The following is a 24,259-nucleotide window of genomic DNA, read 5'->3' on the forward strand; positions in this document are numbered from 1 at the left end:
GGGCCCTCCGTCGTTCAATGTCAAGGTTGGACCGGCTATGGGGGAGCGTTTAATCTATATAACGCGGATGAAACATCGGGTACACACTGTTGTTTGCACGGCAAACGGTTTTTCACCTTGGTGTTCATAAGTCTGGCCACCAAAGGGTTAATTGTGTGTTTACCATCGGGGGGAAGTCACGTCTCTTCCTCGTCTGTAGTGAAATCAATAAAGTTGACCCTGTAAGGAAGGTTAATTTGAAGAACTTTGTAACTCTTCTCTTATTTTTTAGAAAAATCGATAAGATTTCTTAAAAACATTGACTTTAAGAAGAAAGATTAATTTGGAAGACAACATAGTAACTCTACGATGAAATATTTGTCGAATTTTTATAGAAGATCAAAATCCCATTCTTCTTCTCTAGAGTAAACCCTGTATGAAAGGTTAATTTGGACAATAACTTTGTAACTCTTCAATGAAATCCTTCCCTTATTTTTCTGGAAGATCAGAATTTCTTCTTAAAAATACTAATAAAAGGTGTTTGTCTTCAAAAGGAAGTCAAATTTTTTTATCATCTACATGGAAATCAATAAAGTGAGCTAACATGGAGGTTAATTTGGAGAACAACTTTCAACTCTTCAATGAAGTCCTTCCCTTAATTTTTTGGAAGAATCAGAATCTCTTCTTGAAAACATTAATAAAATATATTTGACTTGAAATAAAAATCACGTTCTTCTTCGACTATGTTGAAATCAATAGAGTAAATGCTGTATGAAAGGTTAATTTAGACAACAATTTTGTAACTCTTCAATGAAATCCTCCCCTTATTTTTCTGGAAGATCAGAATCTCTTCTTAAAAACACTAATAAAAGATGTTTGTCTTCAAAAGGAAGTCAATTTTTTTTATCGTCTACATGGAAATCAATAAAGTGAGCTAACATGGAGGTTAATTTGGAGAACAACTTTGCAACTCTTCAATGAAGTCCTTCCCTTAATTTTTTGGAAGAATCAGAATCTCTTCTTGAAAACATTAATAAAATATATTTGACTTGAAATAAAAATCACGTTCTTCTTCGACTATGTTGAAATCAATAGAGTAAACCCTGTATGAAAGGTTAATTTGGACAACAACTTTGTAACTCTTCAATGAAATCCTTCTCTTATTTTTCTGGAAGATCAGAATCTCTTCTTAAAAACACTAATAAAAGATGTTTGTCTTCAAAAGGAAGTCAAATTTCTTTATCGTCTACATGGAAATCAATAAAGTGAGCTAACATGGAGGTTAATTTGGAGAACAACTTTGCAACTCTTCAATGAAGTCCTTCCCTTAATTTTTTGGAAGAATCAGAATCTCTTCTTGAAAACATTAATAAAATATATTTGACTTGAAATAAAAATCACGGTCTTCTTCGACTATGTTGAAATCAATAGAGTAAACCCTGTATGAAAGGTTAATTTGGACAACAACTTTGTAAGTCTTCAATGAAATCCTTCTCTTATTTTTTGGAAGAATCAGAATTTCCTCTTGAAAACATTAATAAAATATATTACACTTGAAATAAAAATCACGTTCTTCTTCGACTATGTTGAAATCAATAGAGTGAACTCTGTATGAAAGGTTAATTTGGACAACAACTTTGTAACTCTTCAATGAAATCCTTCCCTTATTTTTCTGGAAGATCAGAATCTCTTCTTAAAAACACTAATAAAAGATGTTTGTCTTCAAAAGAAAGTCAAATTTCTTTATCGTCTACATGGAAATCAATAAAGTGAGCTAACATGGAGGTTAATTTGGAGAACAACTTTGCAACTCTTCAATGAAGTCTTTCCCTTATATTTTGGAAGAATCAGAATCTCTTCTGGAAAACATTAAATATATTTGACTTGAAATAAAAATCACGTTATTTTTCGACTATATTGAATTCAATAGAGTAAACCCTGTATGAAAGGTTAATTTGGGGAACAACTTTGTAACTCTTCAATGAAATCCTTCCTTTATTTTTCTGGAAAATCAGAAAAAACACTAATAAATGGTGTTTGTCTTCAAAATGAAGTCACATTTCTTCATCGTCTAGATAGAAATCAATAAAATGAGCTAACATGGAGGTTAATTTGGAGAACAACTTTGCAATTCTTCAATGAAGTTCTTCCCTTATTTTTTGGAAGAATCAGAATTTCCTCTTGAAAACATTAATAAAATATATTGAAATAAAAATCTCGTTCTTCTTCGACTATGTTGAAATCAATAGAGTGAACTCTGTATGAAAGGTTAATTTGTACAACAACTTTGTAACTCTTCAATGAAATCCTTCCTTTATTTTGCTGGAAGATAGTGGAACAAGAACCTAATTTTTAAATTCGGCACGAAAAAGCTAAAGAACGACCTGACTAATCTGTGCCATCTCTACGTTTGTAATTTATACGAAGGCAGTAGTGGCTTACATAATTTTTTAACCATATCACCGAAATAATTGACCCTCTCGCCTCGCAACAAACGATGTAATTTCGCACAATGCCCACCGAACATTTTCGCGATAATCACCATAATTATGCCCACGATTCGGCCACAAATAGAACCCATCGGATTACGCCAAATTCACCGTCCGACACACATAATGGTCACACTGATGTCGAGGTGATCTCCACCGTCTAACGGTATGTTTTTTTCGTACAATAGACCTGGATTTCAACGGTTACAAGCCGGTGATTAGCGCTGTATCATATTTAATAAGAACGTTTTATGCGTTGGACGAAAGATGCTAATGTATCTGATGCTGGTGGCCGCAGAACCTGTACCAGAACTGGCTTCAAGACACCACTAAAGGCGTATTATTTTTTGTATTTCCTATTACTGTTGTCCAAAACAGTTTTAGACGAGTTACAATCAATACACGTTAATAAGAGACGAGTCAGTGTTGCTGGCCAATGTTAGTTCACCATTCAACGTGGAACAAAGCATTTGAATAATGTCTGGCATCGGATCGGACCAGACTCCGCAATACCTGTGCAAAGGGCGGCGTTCCTCGGCGTCTCCACACACGAAACGAACCAATTTCCCATGGCAAAAGCCAATTTCCTCGCCGGCGTGCCGCCGTAATGAGTTTCATGCACGTCGATGGCCAATTATGGATGCACCCCCCGCAAAATGCAACGCGAAAACTTTTAAATTCGTCTGGTCCCGGCAAAAACGCGAGAGAGCTTTTAATTCGTCGGGGCTATCGATTCGGGCAAATCCATATTGGAAGTCTCCCGACTGAATGGGAAAGTTTTTCAATTTTGGCTTGATTGTGAATAATAATTCCCGCCCGGGCATAAAGGAGGTGGATAACTGAATGCGACTTCCATTTCCTCCACAATGATTCGGCCTTAGATGTTAACGTTACACGTGGTCCTTTGGTGGGTAATACGATAATGGTAGCACCGGCGTAAAACCTACGAAAAGACAAGATAAGATCTTAAAATTCCTAATCTGGACGTATCAAAACTGGCGTGCCTAGGAGAGAGCATTGAGTGATTTAGGTGTGTTAATGCGCAAAGCCATCAAGATAAGAAAAAGCAAACCGTCTACACGAGATTAAAAGTTTCTTTTACAACTTAATAATAATCCCCGATGTCTTTATCTCCGGAGATAATGCCGTTCTTTGTCTATAATTAAGCTCCGTAAAGAGTCCGAGAAGGCCGGGTATACTCACTCACGTTGTCATGATTCGTAGAAGGAAATTTATCGCATGCAATTTAATAATTGTATGCAATTTAAATATTACATTAGTATGGTAATGTCGGACGAAACTCGAATGCAACAAAGTTGCATTCTAACATTATGCCAGTGGTGGGGTACGACACGACAATAAAACGAGACAAACTTTGGTTGGGGACGGAGTAATGGCACTTCCCTGTTGAAATTCCTCGTCGGGCTTCTTGGATGCTTGATGTCACTATTAACGCTCGTCTCACATTATAATGGCCTTGAAATCTTTCTCATGCATCCTTTCAAACTATCACTTGGCACGTGAAATGTTATCATGGCATAAGGAATCACACAATGTCATATTTGATTTTGAAAGAGTTTCCGATAAATGGAAGATGAGTTTCAAGGAAAGGTTTCTGACATATGTTTTTTGTTCACACATTCAACTACAAACTAAGCTTTGTAAATTTGAAGAACAACTTTGTAATTCTTCAATAAAGTCTTTCCCTTATTTTTTGAAAGAATCAGAATCTCTTCTTATAAATTTAATTTTTTTGATTTAAAATAGAAATCTGAATGAAAGATTAATTTGGACGACAGTTTTGCACCTCTTCAATGAAATCCTTCCCTTATTTTTTGAAAGATGAGAATCTCTTCTTAAAAACACTATTAAAAGATGTTTGTCTTCAAGATGAAGTCATGTTTCTTCTTTGTTTAGATGGAAATCAATAAAATGAGCTAACATGGACGTTAATTTGGAGAACAACTTTGCAACTCTTCAATGAAGTCCTTCCCTTATTTTTTGAAAGAATCAGAATCTGTTCTTGAAACATTAATAAAATATATTTGACTTGAAATAAAAATCACGTTCTTCTTCGACTATGTTGAAATCAATAGAGTAAACCCTGTGTCAAAAGTTAATTTGTCCAACAACTATGTAACTCTTCAATGAAATTCTTCCCTTAATTTTCTGGAAGATCAGAATCTCTTCTCAAAACACTAATAAAATATGTTTGTCTTCAAAAGAAATTCAATTTCTTCATCGTCTAGATGGAAATCAATAAAATGAGCTAACATGGAGGTTAATTTTGAGAACAACTTTGCAACTCTTCAATGAAGTCCTTCCCTTATTTTTTGAAAGAATCAGAATCTGTTCTTGAAAACATTAATAAAATATATTTGACTTGAAATAAAAATCACGTTCTTCTTCAACTATGTTGAAATCAATAGAGTAAATGTTGTATGAAAGGTTAATTTAGACAACAATTTTGTAACTCTTCAATGAAATCCTCCTCTTATTTTTCTGAAAGATCAGAATCTCTTCTTAAAAACACTAATAAAAGATGTTTGTCTTCAAAAGGAAGTCAAATTTCTTCATCGCCTAGATGGAATTCAATACAATGAACTAACGTGGAGGTTAATTTGGAGAACAACTTTGCAACTCTTCAATGAAGTCCTTCCTTTATTTTTTGGAAGAATCAGAATCTCTTCTTGAAAAAATTAATAAAATATATTTGACTTGTAATAAAAATCACGTTCTTCTTCAACTATGTTGAAATCAATAGAGTAAATGCTGTATGAAAGGTTAATTTAGACAACAATTTTGTAACTCTTCAATGAAATCCTCCCCTTATTTTTCTGGAAGATCAGAATTTCTTCTTAAAAACACTAATAAAAGATGTTTGTCTTCAAAAGGAAGTCAAATTTCTTCATCGCCTAGATGGAAATCAATAAAATGAACTAACGTGGAGGTTAATTTGGAGAACAACTTTGCAACTCTTCAATGAAGTCCTTCCTTTATTTTTTGGAAGAATCAGAATCTCTTCTTGAAAAAATTAATAAAATATATTTGACTTGAAATAAAAATCACGTTCTTCTTCAACTATGTTGAAATCAATAGAGTAAATGCTGTATGAAAGGTTAATTTAGACAACAATTTTGTAACTCTTCAATGAAATCCTCCTCTTATTTTTCTGAAAGATCAGAATCTCTTCTTAAAAACACTAATAAAAGATGTTTGTCTTCAAAAGGAAGTCAAATTTCTTCATCGCCTAGATGGAAATCAATAAAATGAACTAACGTGGAGGTTAATTTGGAGAACAACTTTGCAACTCTTCAATGAAGTCCTTCCTTTATTTTTTGGAAGAATCAGAATCTCTTCTTGAAAAAATTAATAAAATATATTTGACTTGAAATAAAAATCACGTTCTTCTTCAACTATGTTGAAATCAATAGAGTAAATGCTGTATGAGAGGTTAATTTAGACAACAATTTTGTAACTCTTCAATGAAATCCTCCTCTTATTTTTCTGAAAGATCAGAATCTCTTCTTAAAAACACTAATAAAAGATGTTTGTCTTCAAAAGGAAGTCAAATTTCTTCATCGCCTAGATGGAATTCAATACAATGAACTAACGTGGAGGTTAATTTGGAGAACAACTTTGCAACTCTTCAATGAAGTCCTTCCTTTATTTTTTGGAAGAATCAGAATCTCTTCTTGAAAAAATTAATAAAATATATTTGACTTGAAATAAAAATCACGTTCTTCTTCAACTATGTTGAAATCAATAGAGTAAATGCTGTATGAAAGGTTAATTTAGACAACAATTTTGTAACTCTTCAATGAAATCCTCCTCTTATTTTTCTGAAAGATCAGAATCTCTTCCTAAAAACACTAATAAAAGATGTTTGTCTTCAAAAGGAAGTCAAATTTCTTCATCGTCTAGATGGAAATCAATAAAATGAGCTAACATGGAGGTTAATTTGGAGAACAACTTTGAAACTCTTCAATGAAGTCCTTCCTTTATTTTTTGGAAGAATCAGAATCTGTACTTAAAAACATTCATAAAAAATTTTTGACTTGAAATAGAAATCACGTTCTTCTTCGACTATGTTGAAATCAATAGAGTAAAACCTGGTATGAAAGATTAATTTGGACAACAACTTTGTAACTCTTCAAGGAAATCCTTTCCTTATTACTCTGGAAGATCAGAATCTCTTCTTAAAAACACCAATAAAATATGTTTGTCTTCAAGATAAAGTTAAGTTTCTTCTTCGTCTAGATGGTAATTAATGAAGTGAGCTAACGTGGAGGTTAATTTGGAGAACAACTTTGTAACTCTTCTATAAAGTCCTCTCCTTATTTTTTTGGATTAGAGTATCTTTTTAGCATCAATAAAAAATTATGTAAGCCATATAAATTACAAACGTATAGATGATACAGATAAGCCGGGTCGAGATTTCTTCAGTATTTTTTCGTGCCGAATTTCAAAATCCCATTTAAAAGAATGGCTCGAAATTAATTAATACATCCGTGTTCCCGTTTTATTATATTTTAATCCAATCCGTTTTTGGCGTGGATTTACTGACGCCATAAATCCATTACCCGGAATTTTCGCACGGCAACAAATTCTCCAACTAATGATTGGCTCCCCAAGTGAATCGATAAATTTTCGGCAGTAGTAAACAGAAGTCCTTAATTACCGAAGAATGTAATTTGTTAAACCGTAAAGTGGGGCAAACCTTTTAAAGATAATTGGTAATAGATCTCGTTATGCTGAGGGTCCGGAGGGTCGAGATTTTGTTTACGAACTCCGGATGTTAATTGGCGTGGATTTACAGACCACTTTACCGATTTTTAATTTGTGTCTACGGTTTTTCTAATTGATTATTTGCACGTTTAACGCGGGGGATTAAGATGGATCGCCGGCATTATCATCCCCGATCGCTTGCGGATGAAAACTACCAGCAAAACAAGTGAATTTATCTACGGCCGAGTCGGAAGATGTTTAAAAGTGTAATTGAGATTGATTGGTTCGCATTAAAATTTCTGCTTTCTGGCAAGTAAGGCTCGACGTCCGGGTGGAGCGAGGCGAAGTGTTGCCGGTCCGGTCCGTGCAGACGTCTCGAGAGGCTTACCATTGCGTGGTGGCCTCACGGTACAAAAAAAAAAATGAGCCGTGGTTTTTTTCCTGTCGTTAACAAGACAAAATGATTATGCACAATTCGATATGGGCATTGTATGAGCGTTGCTAGGCGAGAACCAGTTACACCGCGATGATGAATGCAGCGTAATAATCGGAACATGTGCTGAATTTGTTTAGAAGTTAATTGAACGCCCAATCTTGAGGCTATCGGATTAAAAACGTCGGTTGTAAAAAATGCTTGATTTGATGTTATTGTAAATCGAGATTTATTGGTTCCTTTCATCGTCGTGATCGCCACCATTAGCTTTTGGTTTTTATTTCTGTTTTTTTTTATTTCAGGTACGTGTTACCAAGTCTACTAAGAAAAAAGACGTGAGTTTAATTAACAAAGTCATAATCATTCATTGGTTGAATGCCATGCCGTGTCAGTTATAATTATACATATAAATTTCAATGCTAAACACGGATTATTCCAAATATTTGCCAGACCCACATTATGTTATACTCTAACGACATTAACCACTTTCTGGATATTCTGCATTTTGCAAATATTTGCGCAAGAAATGTACCTCTAATTACGAACCGGCCGACTGGAATGAACGAATGCCATAACTGTGTAAATGTTGTTTAAAAATGCGACAACTAATTAAACTGTGAACTGTCACAACTGCACCTTAAATCTTTAAGTTTATGGCTCTAAATTGTTGGTGCCAGTATGCAAAGTCGCCTTACTAAAGGCTTTTTTAAATTCTCTCATCCTTCCCAAAATACTCTTTGTATATTTATTTAAATATGAGTTTTTTATTTATATTTGTTATAGTTTTTCGGGTTTGTATGTATGTCAACGTTTGTTGGAATTAGTTCCTGACGTTTTGCTAGCACGAGTGGCTGGCATCTTCCTCTAGAGGCTATTTGGTTCATGTCACTTTGACATCTGATTTGCTTAGAAATTTTGGTGTTTTTGAGCACTGGTGTCCATATTTTATCAAGCTTCAATGCTTCTTCTTTTCTGTTGAAGTTGTTTTCGTGTTTATGGATTTCAATATGGCTTCCCTAATCATTCTGTTGTGGTATCCAGTTGTAGAGGCAAGCAATTGTGTATCTTGGAATTTTATCTTATGATTTCCATCTAACAGTGCATGTTCAGCTACAGCAGACTTGTCTGATTGTCCTAGTATACTTTCCCTCAAGATCATGGGATGCGGTACATCCCAGAAGCTGTTTGATGGTCTCTCCTATCTTTGGCAGATCTGAGAGTGTATTGAATCTTCCTTGTTGGTTTAAAAACAGTATGGATGTTATGTTTTAATAAGTTTTTTCCAACTCTATCAGTAACTTTACATATATTTGGGAGAAAAGCTTTACCAATCGTGGACTCACTTGGATGGATCTTTGTTATTAGTATGAGGTCTCTTATTTCTAAGCATTTGTATCCTTTGGCCTGTAGTGTCTTTTTCAAGTGTTCTTGTTCTTCAGCGAGATGGTGTGTGACACATATCCAATTGGCTCCTTCAGTTAGTATTTAGATGACCCCTTATTTGTGACTAGGATGATGGTTAGATAGTTTTTGTGGATACCAATGGGTGCGTGTAGATTTTCGATATACTGTATGGCCTAAATGTTCATCCATTCTTTTTACTAGGACATCCAAAAAGGTATTTGGTTCTCCTTCTCCAATTCCATTGTGAATTTGATATTGTTATGTTGGAGGTTTAGGTGTTTTAAAAACTGATCTAGTTTTCTTGGGTTCCAAATTATCTTCTCTAAGTCATTGCTGAATAGTTTCAATACTTATTCGAACCTCTTCTACGTTTTCTAACTGAGACTGTAAACTTCTTGTAGTCACAAACCATTGACTCAAAGTTAAAAGTCTTAAGCAGGAGTTGTAGCAGGATTTCTACCCTTACCATAGTCACATATGAGGGTGCTTCAAAGTTAACATAAACAAAGTACTGTTTACTTAAATAGAAACATTTATTTACAAAATTATAGGTGGTGCATTGATTTATTGGAGCAGTGTAGTTGCAGCAAATAATCGGATTTGTCTGCAGCATTTCTTGAAAGATCACAAATCCTATTACACACTACTTTAATTCCACAATGCTCTTTTTACAGTGGTCACAAATTGTTTTAAGATTTCCCATTTCCTCCAAAACTTGATACATTTTTCTTATTAATCGTAAGCTGCATAAATCCAATTTGTTCCACTCGAAGGAAACCATTCTGACCGTTTCCGTGGAACTCGCTGCGTAGCCAGTTCTGAAAAATGCCAAATTAATTGGATTATTATTGGCCTGTGCGGGATTTGATTTATTTATAAAGGAAGCCTTTTGCCCCGCAGTTCGGTGTGATTGAATCCCAGAAAAGGAAGCCCTTCGACGCACCACATAATTGCTTTCTCGCCGCTGGACACTCCACCTAATAAATCGGTTCAAATAACCCGGATCGAATGGGGAAAAATCTGTGCGGACTTGTTTTGTAAAATGGGCCATTTAATAATAAACGACAGCAAAAACGGTCCCCGTTACGTTGAATATTTCACGTTTCTTAAGCAAAAAAGCTGCATATTTCTGGTGGCTTATCCGAATGAATATTCAAGTCGGATTCACGTGACGTAATATAAAATTGCCAGTCCGAATCGACGTGAGGGTATCAATTATTAATGTGCCACCACTTACAACTGCCAATTTGATTTCGATTTTGCCTAAGCAAACGGAACCATTTGTTTTTCCTGCGGTTTAATAATTCAGGTCGCCTCAAACGTGATGTCTTGAGTTGATCAAAAATTCATTCGATGTTGAACCAATTCGAGTTGTCGGAAATTTCCGGAAAACCAATCATTGTTTCGTACGGGATTGTTTGGATGGTACGTCAAGAAAAACAAGAAGGATTATTCTATTTCAAATCGATTGGGTTATTCTGGTCTTAGTTTGATGGTTTGGTGAGACAGGACAATGTTTCTAACATTGAAAGCTTCTTTGTTTGTAGAGAATCGATTGTTTCTATTAATGAACTCATAAAAAATATAAAAAAAATTACAAAGAGTCCTCATATATGGCACACTACAAGTTCCAAAATCTAAAAGCATTATGTCATCAAACCTCTGATAACTAAAAATATGATCTACCTTTGATTTGTTTCAAATGCTGAACTATTGATACAGCAAAATGTCCAAAATTTGGTCAGAACTCAACTTTCGAAGAACGTCATTAAGGATGCTGAAAAGGATATATAATAATATTCTTCAGATATTAAATTATGAGCAATTGTGACAGTAAAATAATCAAAAATGAATGGGAATACAAAATTTAAAGAATATCATTAAAGATGCCAATAAGGTATTATCATGATATCCTCCCAGTGTTGAATTATGAGCAGTTGTTGGAGATTAATAACCAAAAATTAGTCAGAATTCAACTTTCGAAGAATGTCATTAAGAATGTGGAAAAGAATCTACAGTAATATTTTTCAAATGTCAAATTCTAAGCAATTGAGACAGCAAAATGATCTAGAATTGGTCAGATACTAACATTAGAAGAAAGACATTAAGGATGCTAAAAAGGATATATAATAGTATTCTTCAGATATTAAATTATGAGCAATTGTAACAGTAAAATGATCAAAAATTAATGGAAATACAAAAGTCAAATAATGTTATTAAACATGTCAATAAGATATATCATGATATCCTCCCAGTGTTGAATTATGAACAGTTGTTGGAGATTAATAACCAAAAATTAGTCAGAATTCAACTTTCGAAGAATGTCATTAAGAATAAGGAAAAGAATCTACAGTAATATTTTTAAATGTCAAATTCTGAGCAATTGAGACAGCAAAATGATCTAGAATTGGTCAGATACTAACATTAGAAGAAAGACATTAAGGATGCTAAAAAGAATATATAATAGTATTCTTCAGATATTAAATTATGAGTAATTGTAACAGTAAAATGATCAAAAATTAATGGAAATACAAAAGTCAAATAATGTTATTAAAGATGTCAATAAGATATATCATGATATCCTCCCAGTGTTGAATTATGAACAGTTGTTGGAGATTAATAACCAAAAATTAGTCAGAATTCAACTTTCTAAGAATGTCATTAAGAATATGGAAAAGAATCTGCAGTAATATTTTTCAAATGTCAAATTCTCAGCAATTGAGACAGCAAAATGATCTAGAATTGGTCAGATACTAACATTAGAAGAAAGACATTAAGGATGCTAAAAAGGATATATAATAGTATTCTTCAGATATTAAATTATGAGCAATTGTAACAGTAAAATGATCAAAAATTAATGGAAATACAAAAGTCAAATAATGTTATTAAACATGTCAATAAGATATATCATGATATCCTCCCAGTGTTGAATTATGAACAGTTGTTGGAGATTAATAACCAAAAATTAGTCAGAATTCAACTTTCGAAGAATGTCATTAAGAATCTGGAAAAGAATCTACAGTAATATTTTTCAAATGTCTAATTCTAAGCAATTGAGACAGCATAATGATCTAGAATTGGTCAGATACTAACATTAGAAGAAAAACATTAAGGATGCTAAAAAGGATATATAATAGTATTCTTCAGATATTAAATTATGAGCAATTGTAACAGTAAAATGATCAAAAATTAATGGAAATGCAAAAGTCAAATAATGTTATTAAACATGTCAATAAGATATATCATGATATCCTCCCAGTGTTGAATTATGAACAGTTGTTGGAGATTAATAACCAAAAATTAGTCAGAATTCAACTTTCGAAGAATGTCATTAAGAATAAGGAAAAGAATCTACAGTAATATTTTTAAATGTCAAATTCTGAGCAATTGAGACAGCAAAATGATCTAGAATTGGTCAGATACTAACATTAGAAGAAAGACATTAAGGATGCTAAAAAGGATATATAATAGTATTCTTCAGATATTAAATTATGAGCAATTGTAACAGTAAAATGATCAAAAATTAATGGAAATACAAAAGTCAAATAATGTTATTAAACATGTCAATAAGATATATCATGATATCCTCCCAGTGTTGAATTATGAACAGTTGTTGGAGATTAATAACCAAAAATTAGTTAGAATTCAACTTTCGAAGAATGTCATTAAGAATGTGGAAAAGAATCTACAGTAATATTTTTCAAATGTCAAATTCTCAGCAATTGAGACAGCAAAATGATCTAGAATTGGTCAGATACTAACATTAGAAGAAAGACATTAAGGATGCTAAAAAGGATATATAATAGTATTCTTCAGATATTAAATTATGAGCAATTGTAACAGTAAAATGATCAAAAATTAATGGAAATACAAAAATCAAATAATGTTATTAAAGATGTCAATAAGATATATCATGATATCCTCCCAGTGTTGAATTATGAACAGTTGTTGGAGATTAATAACCAAAAATTAGTCAGAATTCAACTTTCGAAGAATGTCATTAAGAATGTGGAAAAGAATCTACAGTAATATTTTTCAAATGTCAAATTTTAAGCAATTGAGACAGCAAAATGATCTAGAATTGGTCAGATACTAACATTAGAAGAAAAACATTAAGGATGCTAAAAAGGATATATAATAGTATTCTTCAGATATTAAATTATGAGCAATTGTAACAGTAAAATGATCAAAAATTAATGGAAATACAAAAGTCAAATAATGTTATTAAACATGTCAATAAGATATATCATGATATCCTCCCAGTGTTGAATTATGAACAGTTGTTGGAGATTAATAACCAAAAATTAGTCAGAATTCAACTTTCGAAGAATGTCATTAAGAATAAGGAAAAGAATCTACAGTAATATTTTTCAAATGTCAAATTCTGAGCAATTGAGACAGCAAAATGATCTAGAATTGGTCAGATACTAACATTAGAAGAAAGACATTAAGGATGCTAAAAAGGATATATAATAATATTTTTCAGATATTAAATTATGAGCAATTGTAACAGTAAAATGATCAAAAATTAATGGAAATACAAAAGTCAAATAATGTTATTAAAGATGTCAATAAGATATATCATGATATCCTCCCAGTGTTGAATTATGAACAGTTGTTGGAGATTAATAACCAAAAATTAGTCAGAATTCAACTTTCGAAGAATGTCATTAAGAGTGTGGAAAAGAATCTACAGTAATATTTTTCAAATGTCAAATTCTAAGCAATTGAGACAGCATAATGATCTAGAATTGGTCAGATACTAACATTAGAAGAAAAACATTAAGGATGCTAAAAAGGATATATAATAGTATTCTTCAGATATTAAATTATGAGCAATTGTAACAGTAAAATGATCAAAAATTAATGGAAATGCAAAAGTCAAATAATGTTATTAAACATGTCAATAAGATATATCATGATATCCTCCCAGTGTTGAATTATGAACAGTTGTTGGAGATTAATAACCAAAAATTAGTCAGAATTCAACTTTCGAAGAATGTCATTAAGAATGTGGAAAAGAATCTACAGTAATATTTTTAAATGTCAAATTCTGAGCAATTGAGACAGCAAAATGATCTAGAATTGGTCAGATACTAACATTAGAAGAAAGACATTAAGGATGCTAAAAAGAATATATAATAGTATTCTTCAGATATTAAATTATGAGCAATTGTAACAGTAAAATGATCAAATATGAATGGGAATACAAAATTCAAATAATATCGTATGGTGTTAAATTATGTGCAGTAGTCAAATTTTGAGTAATTGATACAGCAAACTGTTGGTTAGAACTCAATATTCGAAGAATGAAATTTTCTCTAAAATTCTACAAAGAATGTACTATTGTATTTTAACATAATAACAACATATGGGTAACATCATTAGAAAGTGCCATATTCCAGAAATCCTGTTTACTTTGGAAGATTCCTTATGAATTGCCCAACAATAAAAACGATTTTATAGAATGGATTGAGTAAGTATAAGGAACAATTTGCCTATTTTGAATGCAAATTATAGAAGTTGCTGAAAATGAACAAAGACCCAAAGTAGAACTTTCAAGTTCCGAAACCATTAGCAGGAAAACTTATCAAAGAAAAAAGTAAATAATTTACTTTACAATTTTGAAGATGTAAACTATAATTATGTATGTCTCTCCATGTTGCCAAAATTGAAGTAGTTCTGTAATTGAATTGTGAAAAGTTATTTTATACCGATCCAATTACGATACATAATTTATGCACCATAATTGGATTAGGCACGATAAACTTTCCAGACAATTTACATTGTGCTACCTCTCCATTCGGTCTCGTAACTAGGAAAATTTTATCGGGAACCAAACAAAACAAAAACAGACTATAGGCATTTATTAAAACTTCCCGATTAAAACAACACGCATCTTGAGGGAACTTTCCAATCTCCGCTCTCCGGTTGTAAACCGTTGCCATGCCGACGACGGTTCACAACCACTCACAAAACGCCAGGGAAAAAGCCATAAATTCGACAATAAAACACAAAGTCATAACGAACCGATTTTGCTCTCTCGCGAATCATACCGACTACGAAGGCAGATGGACTGTTGCTGCATTAATTTCGGCCTACAAGGTATATATTTTCATTCGTGACGGCGGGACCTTTTTACCGGACGGCTCTTGCTTAGCAACAGGGGGAACCAGATGTCGAAACCGAACCGAAAACGTTTTCCGAACGGGATGTAATTGCATTCGTACGATTCCATCCAAAAAATATCAGCGACGGCCGTTTCGTCACTCCACACGCCAACGTCTACAATATTTATTTGTCTCCAGCTTCCTGATGGTGTTACTAGCATTGATTTGCTTCGTTACTCTATTTTTCTATTGATTTTTTGTCACATTAACTTTGTTATTCAAATAGGACCACTTGTACATAAAATTCTTAATGAGATGACCAATATCATTGATCTGATGATATAATGCTTTTAGATTTTGTAACTTTTGGTTTGTGGGATTCCTCCTGTATATGTTTAGATGTATACTAGATTAATTTTTTAAAGAATTCATCAATGGAAATCATTGATTCTCTAAAAACAAAGATTCTTTCAAATTCTTAATGAAATAGCTATTCCAGTGACCAATATCATGGCCATAGGTAGATTATCAAAATTGGATCTGAATACAAGATTCAAAGAATATTATTAAGGATGCCAAAAATATATATAACGACACGTGTCTAAAAGAATCTACAGTAATATTCTTCATATATTAAATTCTGAGTAATTGATGCAGCAAAATGATCAAAAATTGCTCAAAATTCAACATTCAAAGAACGTCATTAAGAAAATTAAAAAGGATATACAGTAATATTCTTCTAATATTGGATTATGAGAATTGGTAGCAGGATGCCAAAAATATATATAACGACATCTTGTGTCTAAAATAATCTACAGTAATATTCTTCAAATATTAAATTCTGAGTAATTGATGCAGCAAAATGATCAAAAATTGCTCAAAATTCAACATTCAAAGAACGTCATTAAGAAAATTAAAAAGGATATATAGTAATATTCTTCTAATATTGAATTATGAGAATTGGTAGCAGGATGCCAAAAATATATATATAACGACATCTTGTGTCTAAAAGAATCTACAGTAATATTCTTCAAATATTAAGTTCTGAGTAATTGATGCAGTAAAATGATCAAAAATTTCTCAAAATTCAACATTCAAAGAACGTCATTAAGAAAATTAAAAAGGATATATAGTAATATTCTTCTAATATTGAATTATGAGAATTGGTAGCAGGATGCCAAAAATATATATAACGACATCTTGTGTCTAAAAGAATCTACAGTAATATTCTTCAAATATTAAGTTCTGAGTAATTGATGCAGTAAAATGATCAAAAATTTCTCAAAATTCAACATTCAAAGAACGTCATTAAGAAAATTAAAAAGGATATATAGTAATATTCTTCTAATATTGTATTATGAGAATTGGTAGCAGGATGCCAAAAATATATATAACGACATCTTGTGTCTAAAAGAATCTACAGTAATATTCTTCAAATATTAAGTTCTGAGTAATTGATGCAGTAAAATGATCAAAAATTTCTCAAAATTCAACATTCAAAGAACGTCATTAAGAAAATTAAAAAGGATATACAGTAATATTCTTCTAATATTGAATTATGAAAATTGGTAGCAGGATGCCAAAAATATATATAACGACATCTTGTGTCTAAAAGAATCTACAGTAATATTCTTCAAATATTAAGTTCTGAGTAATTGATGCAGTAAAATGATCAAAAATTTCTCAAAATTCAACATTCAAAGAACGTCATTAAGAAAATTAAAAAGGATATATAGTAATATTCTTCTAATATTGAATTATGAGAATTGGTAGCAGGATGCCAAAAATATATATAACGACATCTTGTGTCTAAAAGAATCTACAGTAATATTCTTCAAATATTAAGTTCTGAGTAATTGATGCAGTAAAATGATCAAAAATTTCTCAAAATTCAACATTAAAGAACGTCATTAAGAAAATTAAAAAGGATATATAGTAATATTCTTCTAATATTGTATTATGAGAATTGGTAGCAGGATGCCAAAAATATATATAACGACATCTTGTGTCTAAAAGAATCTACAGTAATATTCTTCAAATATTAAGTTCTGAGTAATTGATGCAGTAAAATGATCAAAAATTTCTCAAAATTCAACATTAAAGAACGTCATTAAGAAAATTAAAAAGGATATATAGTAATATTGTTCTAATATTGAATTATGAGAATTGGTAGCAGGATGCCAAAAATATATATATAACGACATCTTGTGTCTAAAAGAATCTACAGTAATATTCTTCAAATATTAAGTTCTGAGTAATTGATGCAGTAAAATGATCAAAAATTTCTCAAAATTCAACATTAAAGAACGTCATTAAGAAAATTAAAAAGGATATATAGTAATATTCTTCTAATATTGAATTATGAGAATTGGTAGCAGGATGCCAAAAATATATATAACGACATCTTGTGTCTAAAAGAATCTACAGTAATATTCTTCAAATATTAAGTTCTGAGTAATTGATGCAGTAAAATGATCAAAAATTTCTCAAAATTCAACATTAAAGAACGTCATTAAGAAAATTAAAAAGGATATATAGTAGTATTCTTCTAATATTGTATTATGAGAATTGGTAGCAGGATGCCAAAAATATATATAACGACATCTTGTGTCTAAAAGAATCTACAGTAATATTCTTCAAATATTAAGTTCTGAGTAATTGATGCAGTAAAATGATCAAAAATTTCTCAAAATTCAACATTAAAGAACGTCATTAAAAAAATTAAAAAGGATATATAGTAATATTGTTCTAATATTGAATTATGAGAATTGGTAGCAGGATGCCAAAAATATATATATAACGACATCTTGTGTCTAAAAGAATCTACAGTAATATTCTTCAAATATTAAGTTCTGAGTAATTGATGCAGTAAAATGATCAAAAATTTCTCAAAATTCAACATTCAAAGAACGTCATTAAGAAAATTAAAAAGGATGTATAGTAATATTCTTCTAATATTGGATTATGAGAATTGGTAGCAGTAAATTGATCCAAAATTATAGTATGTAAATAACATTTTTTTAGTGTTAGATTAGAGGCAATTGTTAGACTATAAGGGTCAATAATCGATGTTGATTTCTAACTAATTTTTGATCATTTATACACCGGTAAAAAAACACAGAATCGCTTAACATATGTGTCTCAACATTATAAAAAGTACAATATCGAAAGTACTGTTTAGTTTGGACGTACCGTATGGATTAATAAATATAGAAATGTAATTGCTAATAAAATAAACACCTTTACAGACTTATCTATTGCTCAAGAGTGTTCCACCCACACTCACAATCCTCTAGTCGTACCATGTATCGTTCGAACGTTACAAGCGCAGAGAATCTCGTCGGGCATTTTGTAACGCAACAACAATACAAATCGAAATATGTATTCCGTAACACCGGCAGCCAATTACATGCAAACCGACCGAATGAATGCAATTAATGCGATTTGCATTGCTAATAAAATCCGACGACGACGACGACGACGTTCAAGATTGTCGTATTGTTACAAAGTGGCCGGTTCCAAGGGAGCGATATTTTCGCTCGTCCGGTGTCGAAGCAGTTTGCCGTTCGACCCCGAGGACGGAAACTTTGCCGCCGCCAACCACCCCCGTCGACCCCGTTGTTTAACTTGTAAGTGGGAAAAATAGATGGACAAAAGGACGAGTCCTTTTATAAACGTACAATGTACAATGTGTTATTCTTGAACGACTTGCGCAATTGTATTTTTAGTTGGGGGGAATTATTTTTGACGTTTTATTAAGCATAAATTTATCTTTTACTTTTGCCGTATTGTGTGCCTTCAACGTTTTCATTTCGGGAAATTTTATGGCGGCCATTTCCTGGCTTTAACTGCAGAAAATGTTCTTACGTTGAAAAATGTTTTTCCAGTTCATACACTATCGTTCATATGTAGAGAAACAATTTTTTTATTTAAATTAATTTTATAATTATTCAATATTTAAAATTTTCTTTAAAATTACTTTAATTATTTAATTGAGTATTCATTATTTTAAGTTAATAATTGTTTTTTATATATTTCTTCAGAATTTAATCACATAAATGAATATTTACCATTTTCCTAAAAATCCAACTAAGAAATACAAATTTTTTTCGAGTTTTCTTTAAATTTATTTTGTTTAATTAAATATATGTCCATTATTTAAAATTAATAATTGTTTTTTTCTATATTTCTTCTGAATTTTATATCACATAATTGAATATAAGAACATTGTCCCAAAAATAGAAAATCCAACTAAGGAATACAAAAATTTTGAAGTTTTCTTTGAACTTATTTTATTTAATTAAATGTGTGTCCATTATATCAAATTAATAATTGTTTTTTCTGTATTTCTTCAGAGTTTTTGTTACATACAAATACAAGAACATTGTCCCAAAAATAGATTTCCAACTCAAGAACACAACAGTATTTAAACTTTTGTTTAAAATTACTTTGATTATTTAAATGAGTGTTCATTATTTTAAATTAATAATTGTTTTTTTATATTTCTTCAGAATTTAATCACATAAATGAATACAAGAACATTGTCCTAAAAATGGAGAATCCAACTATGAAATACAAATTTTTTTAGTTTTCTTTAAATTTATTTTGTTTAATTAAATATAGTCCATTATTTCAAATTAATAATTGTTTTTTCTATAATTCTTCGTAATTTTATATCATATAAATGAATATAAAAACGTTGTCCTAAAAATAGAAAATTCGGCTAAAGAATACCAAATTTTTGAAGTTTTCTTTCAACTTATTTTATTTAATTAAATGTGTGTCAATTATTTCAAATTAATAATTGTTTTTTTCTGTATTTCTTCAGAGTTTTTGTTACATACAAATACAAGGACATTGTCTCAAAAATAGATTTCCAACTCAAGAACGCAACAATATTTAAACTTTTCTTTAAAATTACTTTGATTATTTAAATGAGTGTTCATTATTTTAAATTAATAATTGTTTTTTATACATTTCTTCAGAATTTAATCACATAAATGAATACAAGAACATTGTCCTAAAAATGGAGAATCCAACTATGAAATACAAATTTTTTTAGTTTTCTTTAAATTTATTTTGTTTAATTAAATATAGTCCATTATTTCAAATTAATAATTGTTTTTTCTATAATTCTTCGTAATTTTATATCATATAAATGAATATAAAAACGTTGTCCTAAAAATAGAAAATTCGGCTAAAGAATACCAAATTTTTGAAGTTTTCTTTCAACTTATTTTATTTAATTAAATGTGTGTCAATTATTTCAAATTAATAATTGTTTTTTTCTGTATTTCTTCAGAGTTTTTGTTACATACGAATACAACAACATTGTCCCAAAAATAGATTTCCAACTAAAGAGCTCAACAATATTTAAACTTTTCTTTAAAAATACTTTGATTATTTAAATGATAATTTTAATAATTATTTTTTATATACTTCTTAAGAATTTAATCACATAAATGAATACAAGAACATTGTCCTAAAAATAGAATAAAAATTTCACCCACTCTTTTAACCAGAACATCCAAAAAGGTATTTGGTTAAGACAAATAAAAATTTCTAAAGTTGCTCTACATAAGTACTAAAGTGTACGTTCTCTTCAAAACTAATAATGATGAATTTTAAAGCATCGTCTTGGCGTTGATGGACACGTAGTTGATTTCAATAAAAACCTCATTATCCACCCACTTGGTAACCTGTGCGTTGCAAATCATAGACTAAAAGTACACTCGGCGTGGGCGTAAAAATAGTTATCCGACGTACTTTTTGGGGGTCACCTTTAGCTTCTGCGAACGAATTTAACGTTTAATTTTCCCATTCGCACTTCAAACTGAGTGAACACCGGTGGCGGGTTTTCCATCGCGTAAACCAATTGCTGCACACGCCACTTTTACGATCGATCAATCAATTAATCCTTGTAAATATTAATGAAGTTTCTTTTAGTTCCATTGGCGATTTGCGCTGGATACCTGTACGAAAAAAATCGTTATCGCTCCTCTAGATCAACTAAAACGGAAACCTGCAATTATCGCTCGGTGTTGTAGGAAATCGTTTCGTTTTAGTCTTCTACGCAACTTTCAGTTTTAATTAAATATATAATTACGTGCAATAACGAATGTGAGAAACTTATTTAACTTTGTGGAAGAATAATTAAAAACTATTCTCGGAATACGCACGCAACCGGCGCAGATGTTGAAATATTAATTTAAAAATTTAAATTGAAACAAAATAAATGTGCGAGACTTTTGGGCAATTTATAAAATGAAATAATTAATTTTTGGCAGGCGCTCACACGGCTTTAATGCGGCCTGGAATTGTTGAAATTCGTATTGGAAACCGCATTTGAAAACTATTTTTGTACATTCCTTCGGATTTTAGGTCACATGTGTGAATACAAGAACATTGTTCTAAATATAGAAAATCCATCCAGAGAATATAAAGAATCTTAAATCCTCCCGTAAAATTATTTTGTATATTTAATTACGTTTCAATTATTTCAAACTTATTTATTTTATTTATTGTATATTCCTTCACTTTTTATGTCACGTCTTTGAATTCAGGAACTTGTACTAAAAAAAAATTTCAAATTCAAAACTTAAATTTTTTCATATTATTATTGTGTATGTTTTAAATATGTGGAAATGTTTCTAATTTATAATCGTTTTTTTCTATTTTTCTTCAGATTTGGTGTTACATATATGAATACGAGAACATTGTCCTAAAAATAAAAAATCCAGCAGGAAATACAAAAACTTTTAGAGCTTTTTTAAACTTATTTTATTTAATTAACTGTATATACATTATTTCAAATTGAAATTGTTTTTTTCTGTATTTCGTTTTAGTCACATACCAATACAAGAACATTGTCACAATTAATAATTGTTTTTTATATATTCCTTCACAATTTAATCATATAAATGAATACAAGAACATTATCCTAAAAATAGAAAATCCGACTAGAAAATATAAAATTTTTGAAGTTTTATTTACTCTTATTTTGTTTAATTAAATGTGTGTCAATTATTTCAAATTAATAATTGTTTTTTTCTGTATTTCTTCAGAGTTTTTGTCACATACGAATACAAGAACATTGTCCCCGAAATAGATTTCCAACTCAAGAACTCAACAATATTTAAACATTTCTTTAAAATTACTTTGATTATTTAAATGAGTGTGCATTATTTCAAATTAATAATTGTTTTTCCTATATTTCTTCAGAATTTTATATTACATAAATGAATACAAGAACATTGTCCTAAAAATAGAAAATTCAACTAGAGAATACAAAATTTTTGAAGTTTTCTTTGAACTTATTTTTTTTTTTTTTAATTAAATGTATGTCTATTATTTCAAATTAATAATTGTTTTTTTCTATGTTTCTTCAGAGTTTTTGTTACATATGAATACAAGAACATTGTCCCAAAAATAGATTTCCAACTCAAGAACACAACAATATTTAAACTTTTCTTTAAAATTACTTTGATTATTTAAATGAGTGTTCCTTATTTTAAATTAATAATTGTTTATTATATATTTCTTCAGAATTTACATAAATGAATACAAGAACATTGTCCTAAAAATAGAGAATCCAACTAAGAAATACAAAATTTTTTAAAGTTTTCTTTAAATTTATTTTGTTTAATTAAATATATGTTCATTATTTCAAATTAATAATTGTTTTTTCTATATTTCTTCAGAATTTTATATCACATAAATGAATACAAGAACATTGTCCTAAAAATAGAAAATTCAACTAGAGAATACAAAATATTTGAAGTTTTCTTTGAACTTATTTTATTTAATTAGATGTGTGTCTATTATTTCAAATTAATAATTGTTTTTTTCTATATTTCTTCAGAGTTTTTGTTACATACGAATACAAGAACATTGTCCCCAAAATAGATTTCCAACTCCAGAACACAACAATATTTAAAGTTTTCTTTAAAATTACTTTGATTATTTAAATGAGTGTTCATTATTTTAAATTAATAATTGTTTATTATACATTTCTTCAGAATTTAATCACATAAATGAATACAAGAACATTGTCCTAAAAATGGAGAATCCAACTAATAAATTCAAAATTTTTTAAAGTTTTCTTTAAATTTATTTTGTTTAATTAAATATATGTTCCTTATTTCAAATTAATAATTGTTTTTTCTATATTTCTTCAGAATTTTATATCACCTAAATGAATACAAGAACATTGTCCTAAAAATAGAACATTCAGCTAAAGAATACAAAATTTTGTAACTTTTGTTTGAACTTACTTTTTTTAATTAAATGTGTGTCAATTATTTCAAATTAATAATTGTTTTTTTCTGTATTTCTTCAGAGTTTTTGTCACATACGAATACAAGAACATTGTCCCCGAAATAGATTTCCAACTCAAGAACTCAACAATATTTAAACTTTTCTTTAAAATTACTTTGATTATTTAAATGAGTGTGCGTTATTTTAAATTAATAATTGTTTTTTATATATTTCTTCAGAATTTACATAAATGAATACAAGAACATTGTCCTAAAAATAGAGAATCCAACTAAGAAATACTAAATTTTTTAAAGTTTTCTTTAAATTTATTTTGTTCAATTAAATATATGTTCCTTATTTCAAATTAATAATTGTTTTTTCTATATTTCTTCAGAATTTTATATCACCTAAATGAATACAAGAACATTGTCCTAAAAATAGAAAATTCAACTAGAGAATACAAAATATTTTAAGTTTTCTTTGAACTTATTTTATTTAATTAGATGTGTGTCTATTATTTCCAGAACTGAACAATATTTAAACTTTTCTTTAAAATTACTTTGATTATTTAAATGAGTGTTCATTATTTTAAATTAATAAATGTTTTTTATACATTTCTTCAGAATTTAATCACATAAATGAATACAAGAACTTAAAAATAGAAAATCCAACTAAGAAATACAAATTTTTTTAAAGTTAATACTTTGATTATTTAATTAAGTATTCATTATTTTAAATTAATAATGTTTTTTTATATGTTTTCAGAATTTAATCACATAAATGATGAATTTTTTCAACAAATCAAATATTTACTTGTATTGAACTGTTTCACTACTTCATTCTGTTTGATCAATAAACAA

At 29.9% G+C, this 24,259-nt stretch overlaps 1 protein-coding gene across 6 annotated transcripts in view; it reads left to right on the top strand.

Annotated features, from left to right (window-relative positions):
* The window catches only part of LOC109604923 (growth factor receptor-bound protein 14), a 429,146-nt gene that overhangs the window by 346,236 nt on the left and 58,651 nt on the right, over nt 1–24,259 (top strand). For 5 of the 6 annotated variants that reach the window (XM_049966498.1, XM_049966497.1, XM_049966500.1 and 2 more), the window contains exon 9: nt 7,932–7,964. The exons of the other annotated variant lie outside the window; for it this stretch is intronic. In XM_049966498.1, coding sequence (XP_049822455.1) covers nt 7,932–7,964 — 33 coding nt within the window. The remainder of the gene's footprint in view (nt 1–7,931; nt 7,965–24,259) is intronic. 6 annotated transcript variants of the gene reach the window in all.

The sequence above is a fragment of the Aethina tumida genome, chromosome 4, assembly GCF_024364675.1.
Source record: "Aethina tumida isolate Nest 87 chromosome 4, icAetTumi1.1, whole genome shotgun sequence".
Taxonomy (NCBI): domain Eukaryota; kingdom Metazoa; phylum Arthropoda; class Insecta; order Coleoptera; family Nitidulidae; genus Aethina; species Aethina tumida.